The sequence below is a fragment of the Pelecanus crispus genome, chromosome 1 (genome assembly GCF_030463565.1).
Source record: "Pelecanus crispus isolate bPelCri1 chromosome 1, bPelCri1.pri, whole genome shotgun sequence".
Taxonomy (NCBI): Eukaryota; Metazoa; Chordata; class Aves; order Pelecaniformes; family Pelecanidae; genus Pelecanus; species Pelecanus crispus.
Genome location: NC_134643.1, coordinates 133837684 through 133856693, shown reverse-complemented (window position 1 = coordinate 133856693; position 19010 = coordinate 133837684). Strand labels below are relative to the sequence as shown.

At 40.6% G+C, this 19010-nt stretch overlaps 1 protein-coding gene across 5 annotated transcripts in view; it reads right to left on the bottom strand.

Annotated features, from left to right (window-relative positions):
- Positions 1-19010, bottom strand: part of DMD (dystrophin) — a 1232979-nt gene that overhangs the window by 40166 nt on the left and 1173803 nt on the right. For all 5 annotated transcript variants that reach the window (XM_075717957.1, XM_075717963.1, XM_075717968.1 and 2 more), the window contains 4 exons: positions 16358-16443; positions 13856-14013; positions 5252-5418; positions 3019-3130 (listed from right to left, as the gene is read on the bottom strand). In XM_075717957.1, coding sequence (XP_075574072.1) covers positions 3019-3130; positions 5252-5418; positions 13856-14013; positions 16358-16443 — 523 coding nt within the window. The remainder of the gene's footprint in view (positions 1-3018; positions 3131-5251; positions 5419-13855; positions 14014-16357; positions 16444-19010) is intronic.

Sequence of the window (19010 nt, the reverse complement as noted above, 5' to 3'; positions counted from 1 at the left end):
CCTCCCACACGATCCACTTTCCATTTCAAAAACGTTCAAGGAGCACAAGAAAGGCAAAGAAAATGTGATTATTATGTGGACAAGATGATAGACTGAGGCTATTTTCAGCCAAACTTTCTGACTTATTCCACAGACATTTTATTCCACATGACTTTCAGAGTCAAATAATCCAAAACAAAATTCTCAGCAGAACTGGTTTATAAGGAAGAAACAGTGAAGTTTCAGCATCCCAGCTCTCTAAAATCAAAGCAATACATAGGCAGCTGGGCCAAGCATATTCCAAAACTATTCTGAAACCAAAACTATTTCATGACATAAGGAGAGCTTTACCACCATCTGACTTCTTGCAGTTTGAAAATGTCTTGCCAAACCCCCACCCCAGACCTCAGCCGTGACTGTAAACACTAGCTGTAGAAAGGTATCTTGGTTTGACATGCTTCCTTCCAACAAGACGTCTTTTATGCTGGTGTGTCACTGTTCGTTAAACCCAAACAGAAAAACGATCCTACATTGAAATCCCAGTATAGAAATTGTCTTACATGCTTTATTTGAAACCTCTTTAAAAGTCACCTCTCTTTGAACAGTAAATTGAGCTGTGTTGCTTTCAGGAATAATTGTTGCAATTTTTCTGTCTAAATGAAAATTAGGGAACAGCCTTGCCCTTATTCTGCTTCAACCTTTTGCAGGAGAGGAAAAGTTAGCACATCCCTCAGATATTTAGCATGAGTTCTCAAATCTCCCCTAAGCAGAGTTAAAGACTGCAGTGCTCCAAAATTTCCTGGAAGTAAGAGGGAGGGCAAATAAAAGTATCAAAACACTTCATTGTGCACATCTAGCTATTGCAAAGGTGTATCAAAGAAGGCATCACATGTCTTCTGTCTGCCAAAATGCATTTTAAGGTGAGAGATTTGTCTGGAGGAAGAGGAAAAAATGCTCTGCCACCAGCAAACCCCTTTTCATTCATTTAGTAAACAAATACATACTAGACATGATAGCTTCAGTGGATGTCTTGTTCAGTGACACAGTATTCGGGCTTATTTTTTCAATAGCAGCAACACAAAAAAGATCAGGCCTTGCTGTGCGTCACATTCACTATTTTTTTTCCCCCCAGTTAATCCTTCTCTAATTCAACTGGCTGCTGGTGCAGCCAGGCACGGCACATTAGCATGGGCTGCTAGAGTTCAGGCTTCACAAAAAAATGTACTGGCTGTGAATCGTTCTTTATTCTGACCCAACAATCTGGATGCAGTTGCAAATTTTCTGTTCACCACCGTGTTTCCCTGTTAGTAATCTGTATTTTTAGGGAGAACAGAAACCTGCTGCACCCCGTGTTGCAATGAGTTGCTGCAGGCTGTGGGGGTGTCTCACAATCCTTTTTCGTTTCTCTCTCCTCAAAACACATCTTATGAACGGGTTAAGAAAACAGCAGCAAGATGTTGGTTTGTGCACTCTGTGTACCATTTGCAAATCTCCCATGTCACTTATTAGCAAGAATAAGAGTGGAAACTGCAAAACAACACCATAGCCAGTTCAGCAAGGAGGTACTCAGCTGCAGCTGGACGGAATCCTCTAACACGGTCGGTCAGCCGCTCTACCTATGACTCAGATCATGAGAGTCTGCTCCAGGAATGCCTGCGATGAAGAAGTTTGTTCAGACCTGCCCAGGCAGCGCCAGCGTTTCCCTCTGACTTGTGCAGCAGTTCAGGCACATCGCCCTCCCCAGTAACCTCGATCCCTGGGGGACGACGCTGACAAGCAGCAGCCAATGCATACCAACAAAAAGCTACCGAATGCATATTAGTTACCCTTGCAGAGACTCAGATTAAACACTGCCATTTAAATGCTACAGTAAAAGTTGATAGATAATGTAAACAAATAGCCATAAATTAAAACTAACAAAAATACTCATTTTGCTTTACTATAATTGTTTAGGGAAATATTTTTTTCCTCTCTCTTTCCTAAGTTTCTAAGAAAAGCTGAGAGTCTTCACTTTTATTTTGGCCATGCCTTTTTTTTGGACGAAGATGTAAAGACCATTCACATAATTTTATGAGGTTAGCCCATGTATAATTTTGATGCTTTATTTTCACCATTTATATCTGACCAGCAGATGAAAGTACAAGACTAGGGACCATCCCATCACACTAGGAAATGACAACCAGAGAGCGCACTGTTTCAAGACCACCACAAACAATAGCAAAGGCAGACGAAAGCTCAGTCATGCTGCATCATGGAAGGACAACTTGAGAGCTCCTCTAATTTATGCCTTTCTGCCCTGGTCATGAGTGGCAAAAAAAAAAAAAAAAAAAAGTAGCACACAGAGAGTAACATGGAGTTTCCTTTGCCAGCTGTCTGGTATGAAAGAAATGTTTCCACAAAAGCGATCCTTTTGAGAACTGTGAAACAAGGGTGAAGACCCTCACCACACCATCAATGTAGCACATCTGCACTGTGCTGCACTGAACACTCCAGCTTCCTGTCTTCAGAAATGAAATCTAACTTGCTACTTTTGAGAACTTCCCTGGTATTTTACACCATCAAGTGATCATACAACACAAAGGTAGTATTAAATAGTAAAGAACTTAAAAATGCAATCATAATGTTGTGGGGAAAACAACTTGCTGAGGAAAGGAAGAAAAATCTCACGGATTTTTCTCACTGATACGGAGAAAACATTGCGACCTAAAATAGGAATGAGTATTTGCACAAATCACAGGCTTCCTGCAGGATCCATAAAGTGAACTATGACACTGAACATGGAACGAGTCATTAGCATGCAATAATGTATTATGAGACAGCACTGTACAAACAATGAACTTCAGTTTACTTCAAACCATTGGAGTATCCTTTACTAAGCATCAGAAATTGCTGGCATGTAGAGTATCTAAAAGGTGATTTAATTATAGAGGGCAGGGAGAGAAAAGCAACCCAAATGCTCCGTTACCTTGCACATAAGAAATGAAGTTTTTCCTTTCTACAAAAGAAGGGACAGTAAGGCTCAGTAAAACAACTACTTACTGGTGTGCAGTATTCCACCATAGGATAGTGCATTTTATGACCTTTTGCAACACGGCCAGAGAAGAAGCAACTTTGGCAGATGTCATAGTTAAAGTGCTTTAAACTTCTGTACCTAAAAGAGGAGGAAAAAAACCCACGGCTTCAGAGCTTTGTATGTGAATGCTTCATGCTTGTCAAGCTTTCTGCGCTAGTACGTTTTCTTCCCTGACATGTCACATGGTGTGCAATGCTGGGCAGTGCTTCTTCACCACCGAGGGACAGGTATTGCTGCCTCAGACGTTCATCAAAGATCTGAATCTTCAAAAATTTTTTAACACTGGCCAACAGCAAAGATTTCTACACAACCACTCCTCTTAACACATGAAAGACACCACCATGCTTTTTGTTTCTATAATGTTAATTTCAGTTCTTTTGCTTTTCATCATGATTCCTAACATGGAATGTCCCGAGGAAGTAAAATTCAACTAAGTAATGCCCTCCTCAACAAGTCACTCCAGCAAACGCCTAAGTGCTGCATACAAGGCAGGAATTTGTTTCTGTCCTTCCTAGCACCTCTATCAAAACAATTTTCCTGTACGGCATTCCATCCATGCAAAACTCTGAATGCACTTTCAGGCCATTATTTAATCTCATCAGCTCTATGAGGCAGCTAACTGTTGTATCTGCTATGCTGAAGTGCCTAAAAGAGCCGGAGGCATAAGGGTTGTCCTGTTGCAAATACGCGAAGCAGTTCAGTCACAATGACCTCAAAAGAACATTGTTTTACATGTACTGAGGCACACAATATTAGCTTTCTAAAAGCCTTCCCATAGAGTATTTTTTTGTCAAGTGTGTACACAGGGTCTCAATGACTTGCAAAGCCAGAGAGAAAATCTGCAACAGACAGATTTGACTATCACAATAATAGATCTGTTATATAAATTCAAGAGCCAGATTAGATCAGACAAGTAAAATTAGACACAAACAGAGAGCTCCAGTGTCAGCTCCCCGACTTCCCAATGCTCACTACAGACTATCCATTCACTTGCCATCCTTTGATTTTCGAAGTGCTGCATTTTTCAATTCCACCTACTTGTCTTTGGCTGTTTATACAAAACCGTATAAGTAATCCAGTAGTTTCATAAACCGTATCTGGCAACGGGCAAAATTAGACTTTGTGGATGCGTTGAACTACTCTCATCTCATCCCTAGCTTTTCCTCAGTAATATTTATCAATTCCCAGTTAAGATATTCAAGGCAAATAAAAGCAGAAGAATTTAGATGATTAGAGGAACAGCCTCACTGAAGAAAAGCTCAGATTCAAAACAAAGCAATATCTTCATTATTTTCCCTGTTTCCCACTGCCTGTGAAATTGCATAGGAGAAAGCACTGCCACACTACAGGCATGAAAGCAACATTTATAGTCTCCCAGGTTAGAGCAAAATGATGGCTTTTCTATGTGGTACTGCTTGCTGGTGTTGTCTATTTGGGTTTTAGAAAGAAAATTACAGAAAGCTCTTTGTAAACAACATGATACCATAGAAGGAGAAATGCCAATGGTAAAAGAAGATCGTGCATAAAAAGGACAGAAACCATACAAAGCAGCTATTGCGAAGCAGAGTGATAAAACAAGCCTAGGCATAATTGAAAGTGAGTATTTACTTAGCCGTTAAGTGGATTCTCAACAGGCATACCAACACATAGCCATTTTACAACACAGTGACTTATTCATTGCCATAGTAACCATAGTGTCGATCCAGATGTTTAAATAGACCAGCAACATTTCTCCCACTCCAGGTTAATCTTCCACCAGCTATACTCCTTCTCTGAGAAACGCACATGTAGCTTTACATGTCTGCGAATTTTCAAGGCGCTTCGTTGCTTTGTACCGTGACAGAAAGCAATTCATTAGGATCCAATTCAGAAAATGTAACTGCATGTATAGGACAGACTGAATGTAAAGCAAATCATATTAGTTGTGCAATCTACCAATACTTTGGTTGAGGCACGGAAGGGCTGCAGGCAAGAGCAGGACAGAGAGGAAGGGCCATATCTTAACTGATAGATGATTTTTGTTCTCTTCAACTCTCACATCACTGTACCCAGTCTAGGTGTCACTCTCCCTCGTGCCCTGTCACAATTATTTTTTCTCTGAACAACACGCATAAAATCAAGCACACGACTGGCCTGGAAACAAGCAGCGCTCTTGATCCACCAAGCAGCAGTACATAGGGAAAGGGAGTGAGCTTGTACCTGAATCCAATAATTGGACACTCCTTGCAGATGTTACACTTCGCCTGGTGTTTGGCAGTCTCAGCAGCAGCCACCCTGTGCAAGACAGGCAGCCACACCATGGACTGTGGTTCCAGCCTCATCCAGTCCAGGAAGAGGGCTGCTTCAATCTCCGGTTTGTTGTTGGCCTGTAACACAGAGGGAAGAAAGACAGGGGCTGAGCACAAGTGATATGTCTACTACCAGCTAATTAACAGTTCAAGCTGTTCGTTTCCTGCCTACTCTGTATCTTTTCCCTGAATATACTCCAGCTTTTCCCCCTGTTCAGCCATTCATCAGAACAACAACAACAAACACCAACCCCAAAAAACACCAACAACCAACAAATTCCAGGATCCTGCCTTCAAGCCAGGAACTGAGCACTATTATTAACATTTCAAATCTCTCTCTCATTCCCTATTACAATAGACAGCACTACCATGTACTCTGTCACAGAGAAAATCATCCACTTACAGGATCACCTTTGATGCCTGATCTCATGTTTCCCATCTCTCTTACCTGAGCTTCCATAGCACTGCTTCTCACCTATTTTAAAAACAGTTTATGTTATCCAAGCCCTAAAAACTGAACATCTTTTGATCAAAATTCCTTTCTCTTTAACGTCCTTCATTATCATACTGACCTTTCTTCTAAAAGCACACATCAGGAAATCATTCAAACCGCTTCTCAAGCCTGTTGTTGAACATGTAACCTCTCTGCCTCCTTAAATGCCTCAAAATCCCTCTTCGCACCATATCGTCTCTAAATTTCCTGTCATTGCCTGCAAACACAATACAGCTTTGTCCCACAGAATAGGATCAATTTAGCCTCATATTCCACTACCTCCCACTTTCACCTCTTTGCCAGCAGCAAAAGAGCTTATGAAAACTTCCTGGCGCTCCTGTTCCTCTGCCGCCTTCCCATCACATCCTAACCACTATGATTATTTCACTTCTCTCTTCTATGGTAACTTCGAGTCAGCTCAGTTACAGAGCTGAATCCCACTGCAGCAGGCACCGTGCAAACACCAAAAAACGATGTATCACCCCTACCGGGCAGCACCTACAGCATGGAAAAAGAAACAGCAAAGAGACGAGAAACACAAGGCAACGGGGGACAACAGCGACCTAGCTACACAGGTAGAGGTCACACCGTACCAGCAGGCTAGCCACCGCAAAGAACAGTGCAGAATAAAGGCAAAGAGCCTCAAAAGGGTTTTTAAGGAAAACAGTGAACTGACGGAGGCCGTGTTTCTGGGGAATGTCCCTCTGGCGTACAGGGTGGTGCAGAGCCAGCACAAAACTGGTTGTCTGAGAACCTGGGAGGTGGTTTCAGTGCTGAAGGTGAGGCGATGGGTCAGGTGGAAATAGCAAAGGGCTCTGGCGGGGAGGACGGCAGCGAGGAGGACGGGTCCGCACAGGGAACAGCCCAAGCGATGAAGTGGGATACCATCCCGCTCCATTTCTCTAAACCATCGCTACGTGCTAATTCAAATTCCTGGAGACATTTCCTTCCATGCTACCCAACAGAAACAGCATATTTATGGGCTGAATATATTTAAATCCTCTGTTTGCCTTTTTCTCTGGGGTTTCAAATACAGCCCTCTGTGGGCCAGTCTTTTATATTTCAAACTTCACAAGGCAGACTGTCTTCCTTTGTGGTTCCAAACCTATTTGAAGCATTTAAATAAATAATAAGCATTAATGTATCATGTACATGGACCAAGACGAATAGGGGATTGAGTGCTGATTTTTTTTATGCTTGCTCTCAGTTACTTTGCCAGTTTCTCATGAAATTTGAGTTTAGTATAACCTAGCTAAAACCTTATTCAAATAAAAATGCTAGCAATGAATTTGGAGAAAAAAATATCACAACTGATCTAAAGGAGAGAGTGCTATAGGGAAAAAAAACAATTAGTTGTGCGGTTTTTTTTTAAAGCTAACACTGTTTATAATCTTGACAAACAAATTAACTGATCAATACTTGAAGACTGAGAAAAATGCAAAGTCTCTTAGACAGAACCCCTGGCCACAAGAAAGATGTGGACCTCCGCCCTGCCCCCCAAATATCTCCAGAATAATGCATTGCATTAAAATTGACTTAAAATGCTGCAGTAGTACGTTGGTTAATTAGAAACAAAGAGATTTTTGGTCAGGGCTTTCTTCTTGAGAAGCTAGTTTGGGAAACCATCTAAAGACTCCTGTGACTGCATTTAAGATCCACATATATGGATTTCTAGTACAGTCACATACATCCTTTTTGGATGTTTGGTGAAAAAGCACCAAACTGCAACATATCTACATTTATTCAGATGAAGTCCCTCACAATTTAATATTCACTACAGGTCTTATATGAAATGGAATAACCTCTTTCTTCAAACACTGAAATATTTCTGAAGACTTCTGCATTAAATCCTACTCCTCTGTTTTTTCAGGCAGCTACAGAATTTAGGAACCTCTCCAAAGAAAAAAAAGAGAGAAAATCAAAACTACAATAAAGTCCAGCCAACACTGGCAACAGAATTTGTTCGGAACAGTGGATACTGCCTTCAGCTGCAGGACATCAGTGAATTCAACAGGATTAAATTAATTCTAGAACTCTCCTAAGAGAAAGGCATATTTATAAAATATGATCACCTGTATGTCCATTTTTCAGCTAGCAGCCAGGGCAGTAAAGGGGCTGGGGAGAGACTTTCTGTGGCTCACTCAAGTGAGCCAGCATCAGCCAGGAACTACACTGGCAAACCATTACCCTGCCTAGCAGACTACACTTTCTATAAAGAGGTCCTCTAAGCCTCAAAAAAATTTTAATAGGATGTCTTTAATATCCCATTTCTAATAGAAAAACATGAAGTGTACGGAAATGCTGCAGTGCAAGCTGCAGTCAGAATAAGAATGAGCTGCTCAAGGCACCGCTCTCCACTTGTAGCTGCTTTAAATTTGCAGTGAAAATGCTGCAGCGATGAAAGACTTTCTGTAACATCCAGAGATCTATTTTAATTTTGCAGTCACTGGCGATTGCCAGCAGTCCCAATAGCTGCCTACCCAGAGCTCCACACGCTTGCTGTACAAAACCTGTGCTCAGAGAGATTAGGTGCATTAAAATGTATCAGAACAGGTTCCGAATTATATTACATGAAGATTTAAAGCCACGTGGAGAAAAGCTGGTCAGGGTCAGACAGTATAGGACAGACCTTGACTGTTCCCTGAGCTGCTATTATGATTTTTTTAATAATCTCTAAATCCGGTAAAGGCAGCAGCTGAAGATTTTACATAAGGGAAAAAGTCTGAATTCATACAGTTCGTATCTGAACCAACAAGATCAAGCTGTAAAGAATATTAATGGTTCTTCTCTTGAACACATTTCTGTGCAACTCCCAATTTTTATGCTAATAACAGAGTGAATCATAAAGTAAAATTCATAAAGCCCTTTCCAGCTTACAAGTAACAATTTGTTATGGGGGACATTCAAATTCATTATGTTCCAGACATCTGTTTTTCAGTATTTATTTTGCAGAAACAATGGGGGAACAAGAAGTTGGGTGGTGCTAGCATCTTTATGCAATACTTCGGAGTTGAATTTTTTTGGGTTTTTCCCCCCTCTTCTTCCAGCTAGTAGTTTAAAAAATATTCTATGCTATATTAACTTTATCTATCCATAATATGAAATATGCTTAAAAAGTCATGATGTTACATGAGCGATGTGATATGTTTTTGGACAGAGTCAGACAATATAGCACAAATTTCTGATAACATTTTTGATGAGCTATATTCTGTTTAGCTGCAGTGTAGCAAATTAATTGGAAATAAATTAACATTGTTAATTTAATGGTGTTTTCCATCCAGGATGGAAAGCTTTATGTTGGTCTAAGTAAGTATTAGTTTGGACAAAATGAAAACGGGGAATGGGATTCTTGTCACTTGCTGAAGTTTAAAAATGCAGAGCAAACCACGAACAGCAGCCCTGTCTCCCAGGAGTCAGACCAAACCCTGCTCAACCTTGTCTTCCACTCTTGAATGGCTTCCCCAATACGTTCATGTTCTCTCCCCTTCCAAGCTGGTAAGGCGGTCAAGAATTTATTATTTCCAAGACAAGTGCTATTTCATGGTCAAGAAAGAGAGGATTATTATAAAGGTAACTTTGGGTGACACAAACTACGGAAATCTGCCTTGAACCTTGGAGCAAATGCTTAAGATCATTACTTTGACCCCTTGCATTACACTTGACTGCATTGACTACTCCAGTCAATGTTTTTAGTGTTGTGGCAAAAAGTAATAAAATAAAAAACCATGAACCCAGAAGTGAATTAGTGCACAGTTTTATATCATCCACACTTGAAAAACACCATCTTCCTATTCCCCATACACTAAACCATTTTAAAATAGCTCTGTAAAGCAGTTCACTTGTAGGACTCTTCAAGAGTGCCTCCCAAAGTCAGGCACAGGTTCACAAAACCCTGCTGAAATAAAACCAGAACTGCTGTTTTATGACATTTACAACATAGCAGCTTGAGGAAGGATTTGCTAGTTCCCCTCAGGCCAGCTCTCCCCTGTCAGAGCCAAAAGCAGAAGAAATATCCTATGAATAGAAACAAGGGCTGCCTGAATCTCTCAAAAGAGATCGAGTCCCTCAACAGTAACACTGCATTTTGCATGTTATTTTCATATAGACCGCTATATATCTATACATAGTTATTTGTACACAGTAGTGATATTCCCTAACTGTTAAAAAAAAAAAAAACCAAACCAAAACCCCGAACCCACCCCTCACAAAACAACTGCCCAACCAATTCAAATCACAGCATTTATGGCCAAAGTCACTATCAGGGTCCTGGCCCAGGATTTGCAATACCCAAACTCCACCTAATAAGACTAACAGGCCCCTACTTTGGCTTTTATTTGTCTGAGTAAATATACTGGATCTGGACACAGTTAAGTGGTTGTAAAAACCAGGCTGATCTTGCCTGATCACTGATCAAGTGAAAACCTAGAAATGAAGACTATACAACACAGAATATTAAAATATTTTCCTCTGTCAAAGTGAAATGAAACAAGAAGGTTTAAAATACAGATATGAATTAACTGTACATATTTTACTACTCCTTAGCTTCACCTGTACTGTTTTTTCATATCAAGTACTCTACTTCAAGTACACCCTTGGAAGAAAGCATACTTAAAATAGTTTATAGCAGAGAACAAAATATCCAACATTTTATTGAGAAACAGCAGGAGACATTTTCATCCGAGCTGCATTCTGGTTTTGCATCACATTTCTTAAATGTCCCAATGTCACAGTAACCCATCCAAGGCAGTGATGTGAACTCCTAGGTCCTATTTACACCATACAAGGAAAGCATATTAATAATTTTCCACTGTGATTAAAACACAGCGCTCCTGTCCTTTAGTCCGTAACAATTCCCTATCCCGTTTACTTAAAAAAATGTACCCATCACAGATCTAAAAGGAGTGCTTTCACACTGCAGTAATACTGAATTCACTCATTTTTTCATAGATCTATAGATTGCTTTGATGCTGTCTGAGCCCAGGCAGAACTATATAGTCTTCAAACGGTCATCAGACCAAGCTCTTCGCTCTCACTTAAGAACATTTTTTTTCTTTAAAATCTGAAAGCAGAAATTACACCCCCCTGCACCAGCTAGGAAAGGTGAGTCCCATAACATCCTTTTTCTCCCAACAATTACTATCAGCACCTTTCCATATATGACTAAAACTATGAAAAGCAAGTGTGGGTGCTGGGGGGATGTAGAGTAACAGGGCAGTGGCAGCAGCCGCCCGCGGTAAGGGAGCGGACAGACTGCTGCCAACAGCAGGGCTGGGAAGCCTGCCCTCCCCAACCCTCATTCCCAAGGACTCGCACTTCAAACCAAAAAGCAGGAGAGATTTCCCCTGTTATCGCCGGGAACAGTAAACATCCCTTTTTTTTCCTGCTGTTGTGCAGACAGACAAGGCCGTTGCCAGGGCACCTAACCTAAGTGGGCTGGGGGAGCGGTTTCTGAAGCGTGCATTTGTGGCAGACTCTGACATGACTGCAATTTATTGCTGGCTTATCGTCACCAGAAAGGGAAAAAAAAAAAAAAAAAAAAAAAAGAAAGGAAAAAAAAAAAACCACTAAAGAAAAAGCATTCCTCACCATGGGCATACAAAGGAAGACTTAATCTAGTTTCCACACAGTAATGTAAACTATGAATGCTCACACTATTTTTAAAAATTTAATTATCTCACTTAAGCAAAAGGAGGCCACCGGGAGCCCTGTGCAATCCCCTCTCGGCCATCCAGCTCCTCCGGACGCTCAGTTTCCCAGGCTGCTCCCTGCTCCCACCCCAGCCTGAGGACGCTCCACACCACCGTCTTCTGCCAAAAGGATCCCTCTGTACTCCTCTCCTTTCTCCTGGAAAAGTCTTATTTCTTCCCCCATCTCCACTCCTGGCTGCTCCTTTCTTTCATTCCTCATCCTACCCGCCCTTCTGTTTCCTTCATCACTATTATTTCTACTACCGAAATTACCATTGTTCCCTAAGGGTGGCCCTTTTTTCCCTGCTCCTTAGTTCCTTCTCCCTCCCCTCCATCAGGGCTCTCCCAGTGCTTGGATTTCTGCTCCTCTCCCTAGGGCTCCACCCCCCCCTATTTTTGTATTTCCCCTCCTCAGTTGAGCCTCCCTCCCCCTTTCTGGTCCTCCTAGAAGATCATCTGTTCTGCTGCAACCCTGGTCAGAAACCACCCTCCCACTCTGCAAGTTAAAGTGAAGCTTCACCTGGAGGAAAAAGAGAGGATTAAATTCCTCTTACTGCAGGTAAGAAGAAAATCTATTTTTCAGTGCAGGTTAAGAGAAGGAAACCTCTGGTCTTCCACTGTTGTGATTTATGAACATGTCAAAGGTCGTGCCCAGCTGTGCTCGGGCTGTTTCTAGAAATGCCAGCAATTGGATGCGGTACAGCATTCAGCCCGCTGTCATGTCTTCATTTGTAATGACGATGTTGCTAACTCATTTTATTAAAATAAACATTTATTCGAAGGTCTTCTTCCTACTTTATAAAAATTGGTTTTGTGTATTCCATCACTATGAATTATATTTTTTTTCGTAATATAAACACACAAAACGTCAGCCCCCTTTCAAAAAAACCCGTTTTTGTTAGATTCCAAGGTTGCTTTCCTTATCAGTTTTTCAACAGTGTTCTAAGTGCTGTTGCCTTTCACTTGGGAAAATGATAGGATCCAGCAAGTCCTAATTTCCAAGGAAGGTCATTTGCACAAACGAGCTTTTGACCATGGATTTGCTGCAGCATCATTTTGTGTTGGTCTCACTTGAAAGCCCAACATGGAACTTGAGGCCTGAAAGCCACCGCAGGGTCTAACCCAGCTACCAAAGTTGCCATGCATACATAGTTTATCAGCATGGGTTATCCACCCAGGCTATGGCCCTATAAAACATTAATTTGGAAATGGCATCAAATACAGACTACAATTATAAAAGGTCAAGACGTGAATGGGAAATGAGAAAACATGAATCTAGAATTAACCTGACAAAAGGAGTTTAGAAAGTACGGAAAGGAAACGTCCCATCACAACTGAAGTTTCTGGTGATTTTAGAATTGGATTCTTTCCATAGTCACTGTGTGTAAGATGACTATTTCCAAGCATTAATATTCATTGAAAAAAACTTGCTGTGTTTTGCTTACTACAGAACTGAAACTACTACATAATGAAACTTGAGGAGCAGGCAAAAAAGCAAACAACTTCCCCCGCCCCGAATCAAACAAAAAATCCCCCAGGGACAGTTGGGGGATGGGAAAAAAGCCTTTCTTCCATTGTAATGTAGAAGATGCATTGCGAGTTAATCACAGACCATACATTACCTCCCCTCCTCTACCTTTTCATTAAGCAGCTGTCTTCATCTTGTGCATTCTGCTGGTGGTGAGGATAAGGATGAATAATAATTCCCTTAACTCTCCTCCCCAGATTAAATAATTCACAAGTTCAAAAAAGAACCTCCAGTTTGCTGTGTATTCCTCAACAGACAGGACAGGAATTCTTTCAGTACTCTTTAAAGAAAACTGGCATTACCCATTCAAGCAGTGCAAGGAGCTCACCGGGCGCTCCTCGCCCCTAGACAGCACTGCAGGCAGTCGCTCCGTTCCTATGGCTCCCCTGGGTACCTGGCTGTCACTGGTACATATATGGCCAAAATTTAGAATAACCATTGCTGTTCACCGATATGGCAGCAATAAATGGTGATCTACTGCTGGCAACAGAAAATTGTAAAACCAGGAGCTGCTGTAACAAAGACTTAAACTGCTTGCAGGGTTCAGTTACAATACAAGCCTTCATGACAGTTATTTGCTGTCTGGATAACAGCATAATCTGGGCTTCTTTCACCACGGCCAGAGAAACGGGCTAATTCAAATATGTCTTGTCAAAGGAACGGTTTACTACACCAATGAACACCACCATTAAACGACTCTCCGTACCCTAATCCTTCTTCCAGATTTTTAATCCTCTTCGGAACGGACAGGCTACCTCGACACCAAATGCAAATCAGAACATGAACAGCGGGCAAACATGAACTTACGAACTGGAAGCAGCTTCTGACGCTCGGCTCGATATTGCTGCCCCCGAAGGAGGCCACTTCCCCCAGCTGCCGAGGGATCTGGATGGAGTCGTGCAGGAGGAGCCCTAGCCGGCGCTGGTCACAGAAGCCGGTGGAGCTTGCCACTTGCTTGAACAGGTCTGGAGGAAGGAAAAGGACACGCGTGCTAAAGCATCACAACCGGGATACGGCAAACAGTGCGGAAGTTTGCATCGTTTCAAAGGCTCACAAGTGCAGTCAGCAGCCTTGGCGGACGTGAATACAAATGCGCCTACAGTTTGGCTGCTTCTCTTCCCATAAACGCTGGGGTTTCTTTCTGTTAAATAAGCAGGCTAGTGATAATTTTTAATAGCATTATTGGCTTGTACCTGGGAAGAAAGGCCATTATAACACAGCACCTGTGGCATTACTGATAATAGCAGCTGTGATTCTATAACACAGCTCACTAAACAGCAGGATCTTTGAGCCACAACATAAATGTTTTAAAAATATCGTTTAACAGTAAAATAACCTTATACAACGTACAGCACATTTTCAAGTCTTAGCAATCGAATGTACAGCTCAGAGAATCCACTTCTCTTTCAGACAAGTTGAACTGAAAACCAAGAGCTCACTAACTTCGATATATCATAATCTTATAATCCAAGAGTATTTCTAAAATGAAAGAAAAACATTACAGTACGACAAAACGTGCCATCCACTGGGAATGTTAATATCATATTAACCTTTCACTGCTGAAGTGAAATGTCACTTGAAGCCATGTTCTGTTACTGCATCATTCTAGAAAAGAATCCTTACAGGACAGAATTATTAAAATCCTTTCATAAGCTCAATTTAATCGAATGGGAATTACTTATACTACACATACATTAAGGAGGTTTTAGAGTTCATAATAACAAGAAAAATCAGGTTAGCATTAACTGAAATATTTATTTGGTAATATCCCTGTTGACAATACATGACATGAATAAATTCTCCTTACTTTTCAAAAAGTTTAAAAAAAAAAAAAAAAGAGTGAGAGACCATTAGAATAAAATAATGCTCTAGCACAACCAACTCTGCTTTGCTGCACAAATGAGAGAAAAAATTTTAAGGGGTGCAACTCATTGCATACTTGCAGCAATACTAACAGCAACTGCGCTATGACTTTGGCATGGATGGTGAAGCCAGAGCACAGCTTGGCAGGCAGAATTCCTTCCTCTCCCACAAACAATTCAGCTTTCAATTTCCCCATCATTAAAACATTAAGTGTTCTACAAACTTAAAAGGGGGGTTATGTATTACCATGCACACATACTAGAGGAGACTACAAAATATGAATAAATGTTTTCCTTTATCAGTTTGATAATCCACAATGAAGTATCATTTTGAAAAATATCTGTACTGAGTAATTTTCTTAAAAGATTTTCTGAACACTTTTTCACAACACCCACATGAAACATCTAGAGATCTGAACTGTGACATTCATAGTGATTGCCCTAAAATCTGATCCAATTATACATAGTCAGGCACAGACTCCGCTGTTGGAACTCTGTTTTCTCTTTAGCGTTCTTCAACTTTCATTAGTAGAATTATTGAATAATAACAATTGATGAGAAACTGCTATGGTATTGGGTCAAATCCTAGAGGTTGTTTTTTTAGTGTTTTTTTTTTACATGCATGAATGAGTGATACTGGTTAATTTAACCAGAAAGTTACTCTTGAGAACTCCTCTTTAAGTAGATCTTTTCTGGATCCGAGCCTCACTAATGAACTGATTCATTAGCCAGGTAAAACTAAAACTTCAAGTGGAATTTTTTCAAGTATTTCAGGATTTGGTCTATTGAAATATGCAAAATTTGCATACTTTTAATGTTTGTTTAAAGACAGCAACTATATTTAAGCACAATGTACATAATAAGACCCTGACCACATTGTGGAAAACATTTAAAAAAAAAATATTTTAAAATGGTGTAATGCAAGATGTCCTGTAGACATGCATTTTTGTGTATGAAAGTGCGTCTCCAAAAGTGGGGTGCATCCACCACAGGGGGTGCGCAGGACAATCCGCTGGGGTGCGGTAAGAAAATATTTTTTGTTCTGATAATAAATTTAAAAAAAAAAAAAAGTGTTTATTTCATCTTTATCTCATGCCTTTTTAATTCCTATTTTTGTGTATGTTTTATAATGTGCACTGTATATTAGTACAGTAGTACATGTATATAATTTATAAATAAATATACATTTATTGGGGGTGCACACTCAAAAATGTTTTACCAGTAAGGGTGCATGATCAAAAAAGTTTGGGGACCACTGTGCTAAACTACCTAAAACCATACTGAACAAGTATCTTAAAAGTACAAGGTGGAGCAAATTAACACACTTTGCAGCTGCGCTATCTAAAAGAATGTCTCTGTATGCTACTGAAATGTTTATGCAATAAATAGGAGGAATGAAAACAGAATATAAACATAAACTAAAACCAAAAGAATTACATTGACTTACATCTATATTTATCTTCCAGGTGTGCTTTACAAAGGGATACAACACCGGTTTTGAAAGATAAGACACGGATCCTTCCTGTTCGACCCCTAATGAAGAAGAAACATTGGCTGATAATATGATCCATTCATTTCATAATTTGTTTACTATAAGGAAATTCACCGCAGTGCCATAGCCATCACAAATGAAGTCCCACGCAGAACCATCTTGCACAGCACATGCTGGCCCATTATTAGATAAGCTAGAAATAAAATATAAAATATGGTTGTGGCTCCACAGGCGTAGCTGAATCAGATTGTGCCACTGTATCAATTCAACCAGAAACAGTCTCATTCAGAAACAATTACTCATCTCCTTTTTTATGACAAAAGTGAGAGTATAGAGTCTTTATGCTTATTTGAAAAGGCTTCTCTATGAACTGCTGCTATTCTCAAGGAAGATGAGGTCCCTGATGGAACAGGAAACCATCCCTTTTGCCAAAGACAATATAACTTCACTTTAATTAGAAATGCAACGCAGCAGTTGTTTTCAGAAAGTCTTTGCGTGCTGTCTGTCAGCCCTGCCCTGACTTGTTTGAGAAGGAGCCAGGCATGAAAAAGTGGCCTCTGCCAGCAGCGTGCAGCCACAGAGGCACTTGTAAGACATTCAGGTGACTGCTGAAGCTTCCCTAGAAATCACGAGAAGGCAGGCAGGCTGCACAGTCATGCCATTAGCAACACAGTGCGGTTTCTCAGCTCCTCCTGGCAGCACTCACACCTGTCCTGCGCAGTGCCTAGGGGCTGGTATGCACATCCGTCCCCGTGCTGCCTCTGGTCAGCCTTCCTCTCACGCTCACTCTTGCCTTGTGACCTGCCCGCCCTATTACTTTTGCTTTTTAATGTGACTGTGAGAAGAGCATCCTCCTCTGCGCTGCAGGCGACGCAACGACAAGCCTTCACATCTTCTCTCAGTCATCTGGTTTAGCTCAATTTACTTCCAGTTGCTGGCTTCTGATAGCATTTCAAATATGTAACACCTATTGCAGATGAAGACATATACAACACAGGAAGCTAATGCCTAAAAATGACATTTTTGAAGTAGAGCCTTATCAATAGTTTTGAAGCATCACCAGTAAGAACACCAGTGGAAATAAGGTAAATCATGTTCAGGCATGCCATAGTCATGCATGAGGCCACACTGTTTGGCAAAGATGCATATTGTCTTTTTAATCCTACGAAAGTGTTGTAGGAGCCAGTGGTGCTCATTTACCCACGCATCTCCCCTGCAAACCCTATAAAAGGTGCAGACAGAAAGTGATGGACAAAGCAGAATTTAGAATTTGCAACCTTTTACCAAAGAATCTTGTTTTTTCATCAGGAATAAGCATTTGTTGTTTACCTCTGCTTTCCATACTACACTCCTCTTACTCCTCTCCCTGAAATCTTTTCCAAATTAATTATCATCTATGCCCTGAGAAACTCCTGCTGATGAATACCAGGCTCATGCAAATTATACAAGAGAAGAATGTAGAATGATGATTTCCCTGCAAGGCATATCAAATTGAAACTTGCACAAATCGTGAGTTGTTCAGTTCATTCTCCTCTCCTCCCAAGTCAAACCAATAATTTAGCATGCTACTGCAAATGAGCATGAGTGACTGATCAATTAAAACAAATCTGAAACGTGTTGGATTTGCAGAGCTGTGCCCATAATTAGATCAGTCATTGACTGTGAATTTGATTAATATCTTTACAAATGACAGTTTTCAATTATAAGAAAAGTAAAGATTCAGTACATTTAATTAAATGTCTCCAGTACTGCTATGCACTTCGGTTGATCTCTGCCTATTAAGTTTACAATGAAAACTAAACACATGTAACCCCAAGGTCACCTCTCTTAGCAGCATAATTCAAACCTGAATTTCAGCAAAATAGCTACAAGCTTTTCTCACACATGAAGCACCTCTCTGTTTGTGTCCTGCAATATGCAGCTCCCTAGTATACCTAGCGAATTGCCGGGAGGCAGCCAATTATAATTTCTAATGTTGTACTTTCAGCACAGTGCAACATAAAGAAAACTAGACTGGACACGGAAAATCTAAACTGGACGGTCCAGCTTAGGAGCAGCCTGTGGAACAACCTTTAGTTCCCTCTCTGCCTCTAGTATGGCTGATCTGGATTAACATCCCTAGCACATCTTTTTTTGGTTTTCGCTAATTGAGTATCTTCGTTTACATGTTATTTATAGTTGATGATAATTCAGAAGTGGATCAGAGTTCTGTGAAAGCCAAAGCAGGTTAAAGAAATAAAAGCTGGCTCTTAAATGCGTATTAGCCCCATTCCCTACTAACAGTACACTACACAAAAATATAATGTATCTGGGTAATCCACTTCACAGGAGATTGCAGCTGCTGCAGAGGATGTTATAGGCAACTGGCTTATCGGAGGTGATCCTACAGGAATAGATTCTGTACACATCTTTTTTTGGGTAGGTGATCATTGAAGCTTCAGTGCTATGATAAAGGGTGGATGGAAGAACAATGTTATTGCACTTCAATACAGTTCAAAATGTCAATGGAAATACAATAATTGACCCATGTCCTTCCATTTCTATACATAAATGTTTATTCTGTCACAGTAATGAGTGTGTCTGGCTGAAGGTGGCTGATAAGAAGCTT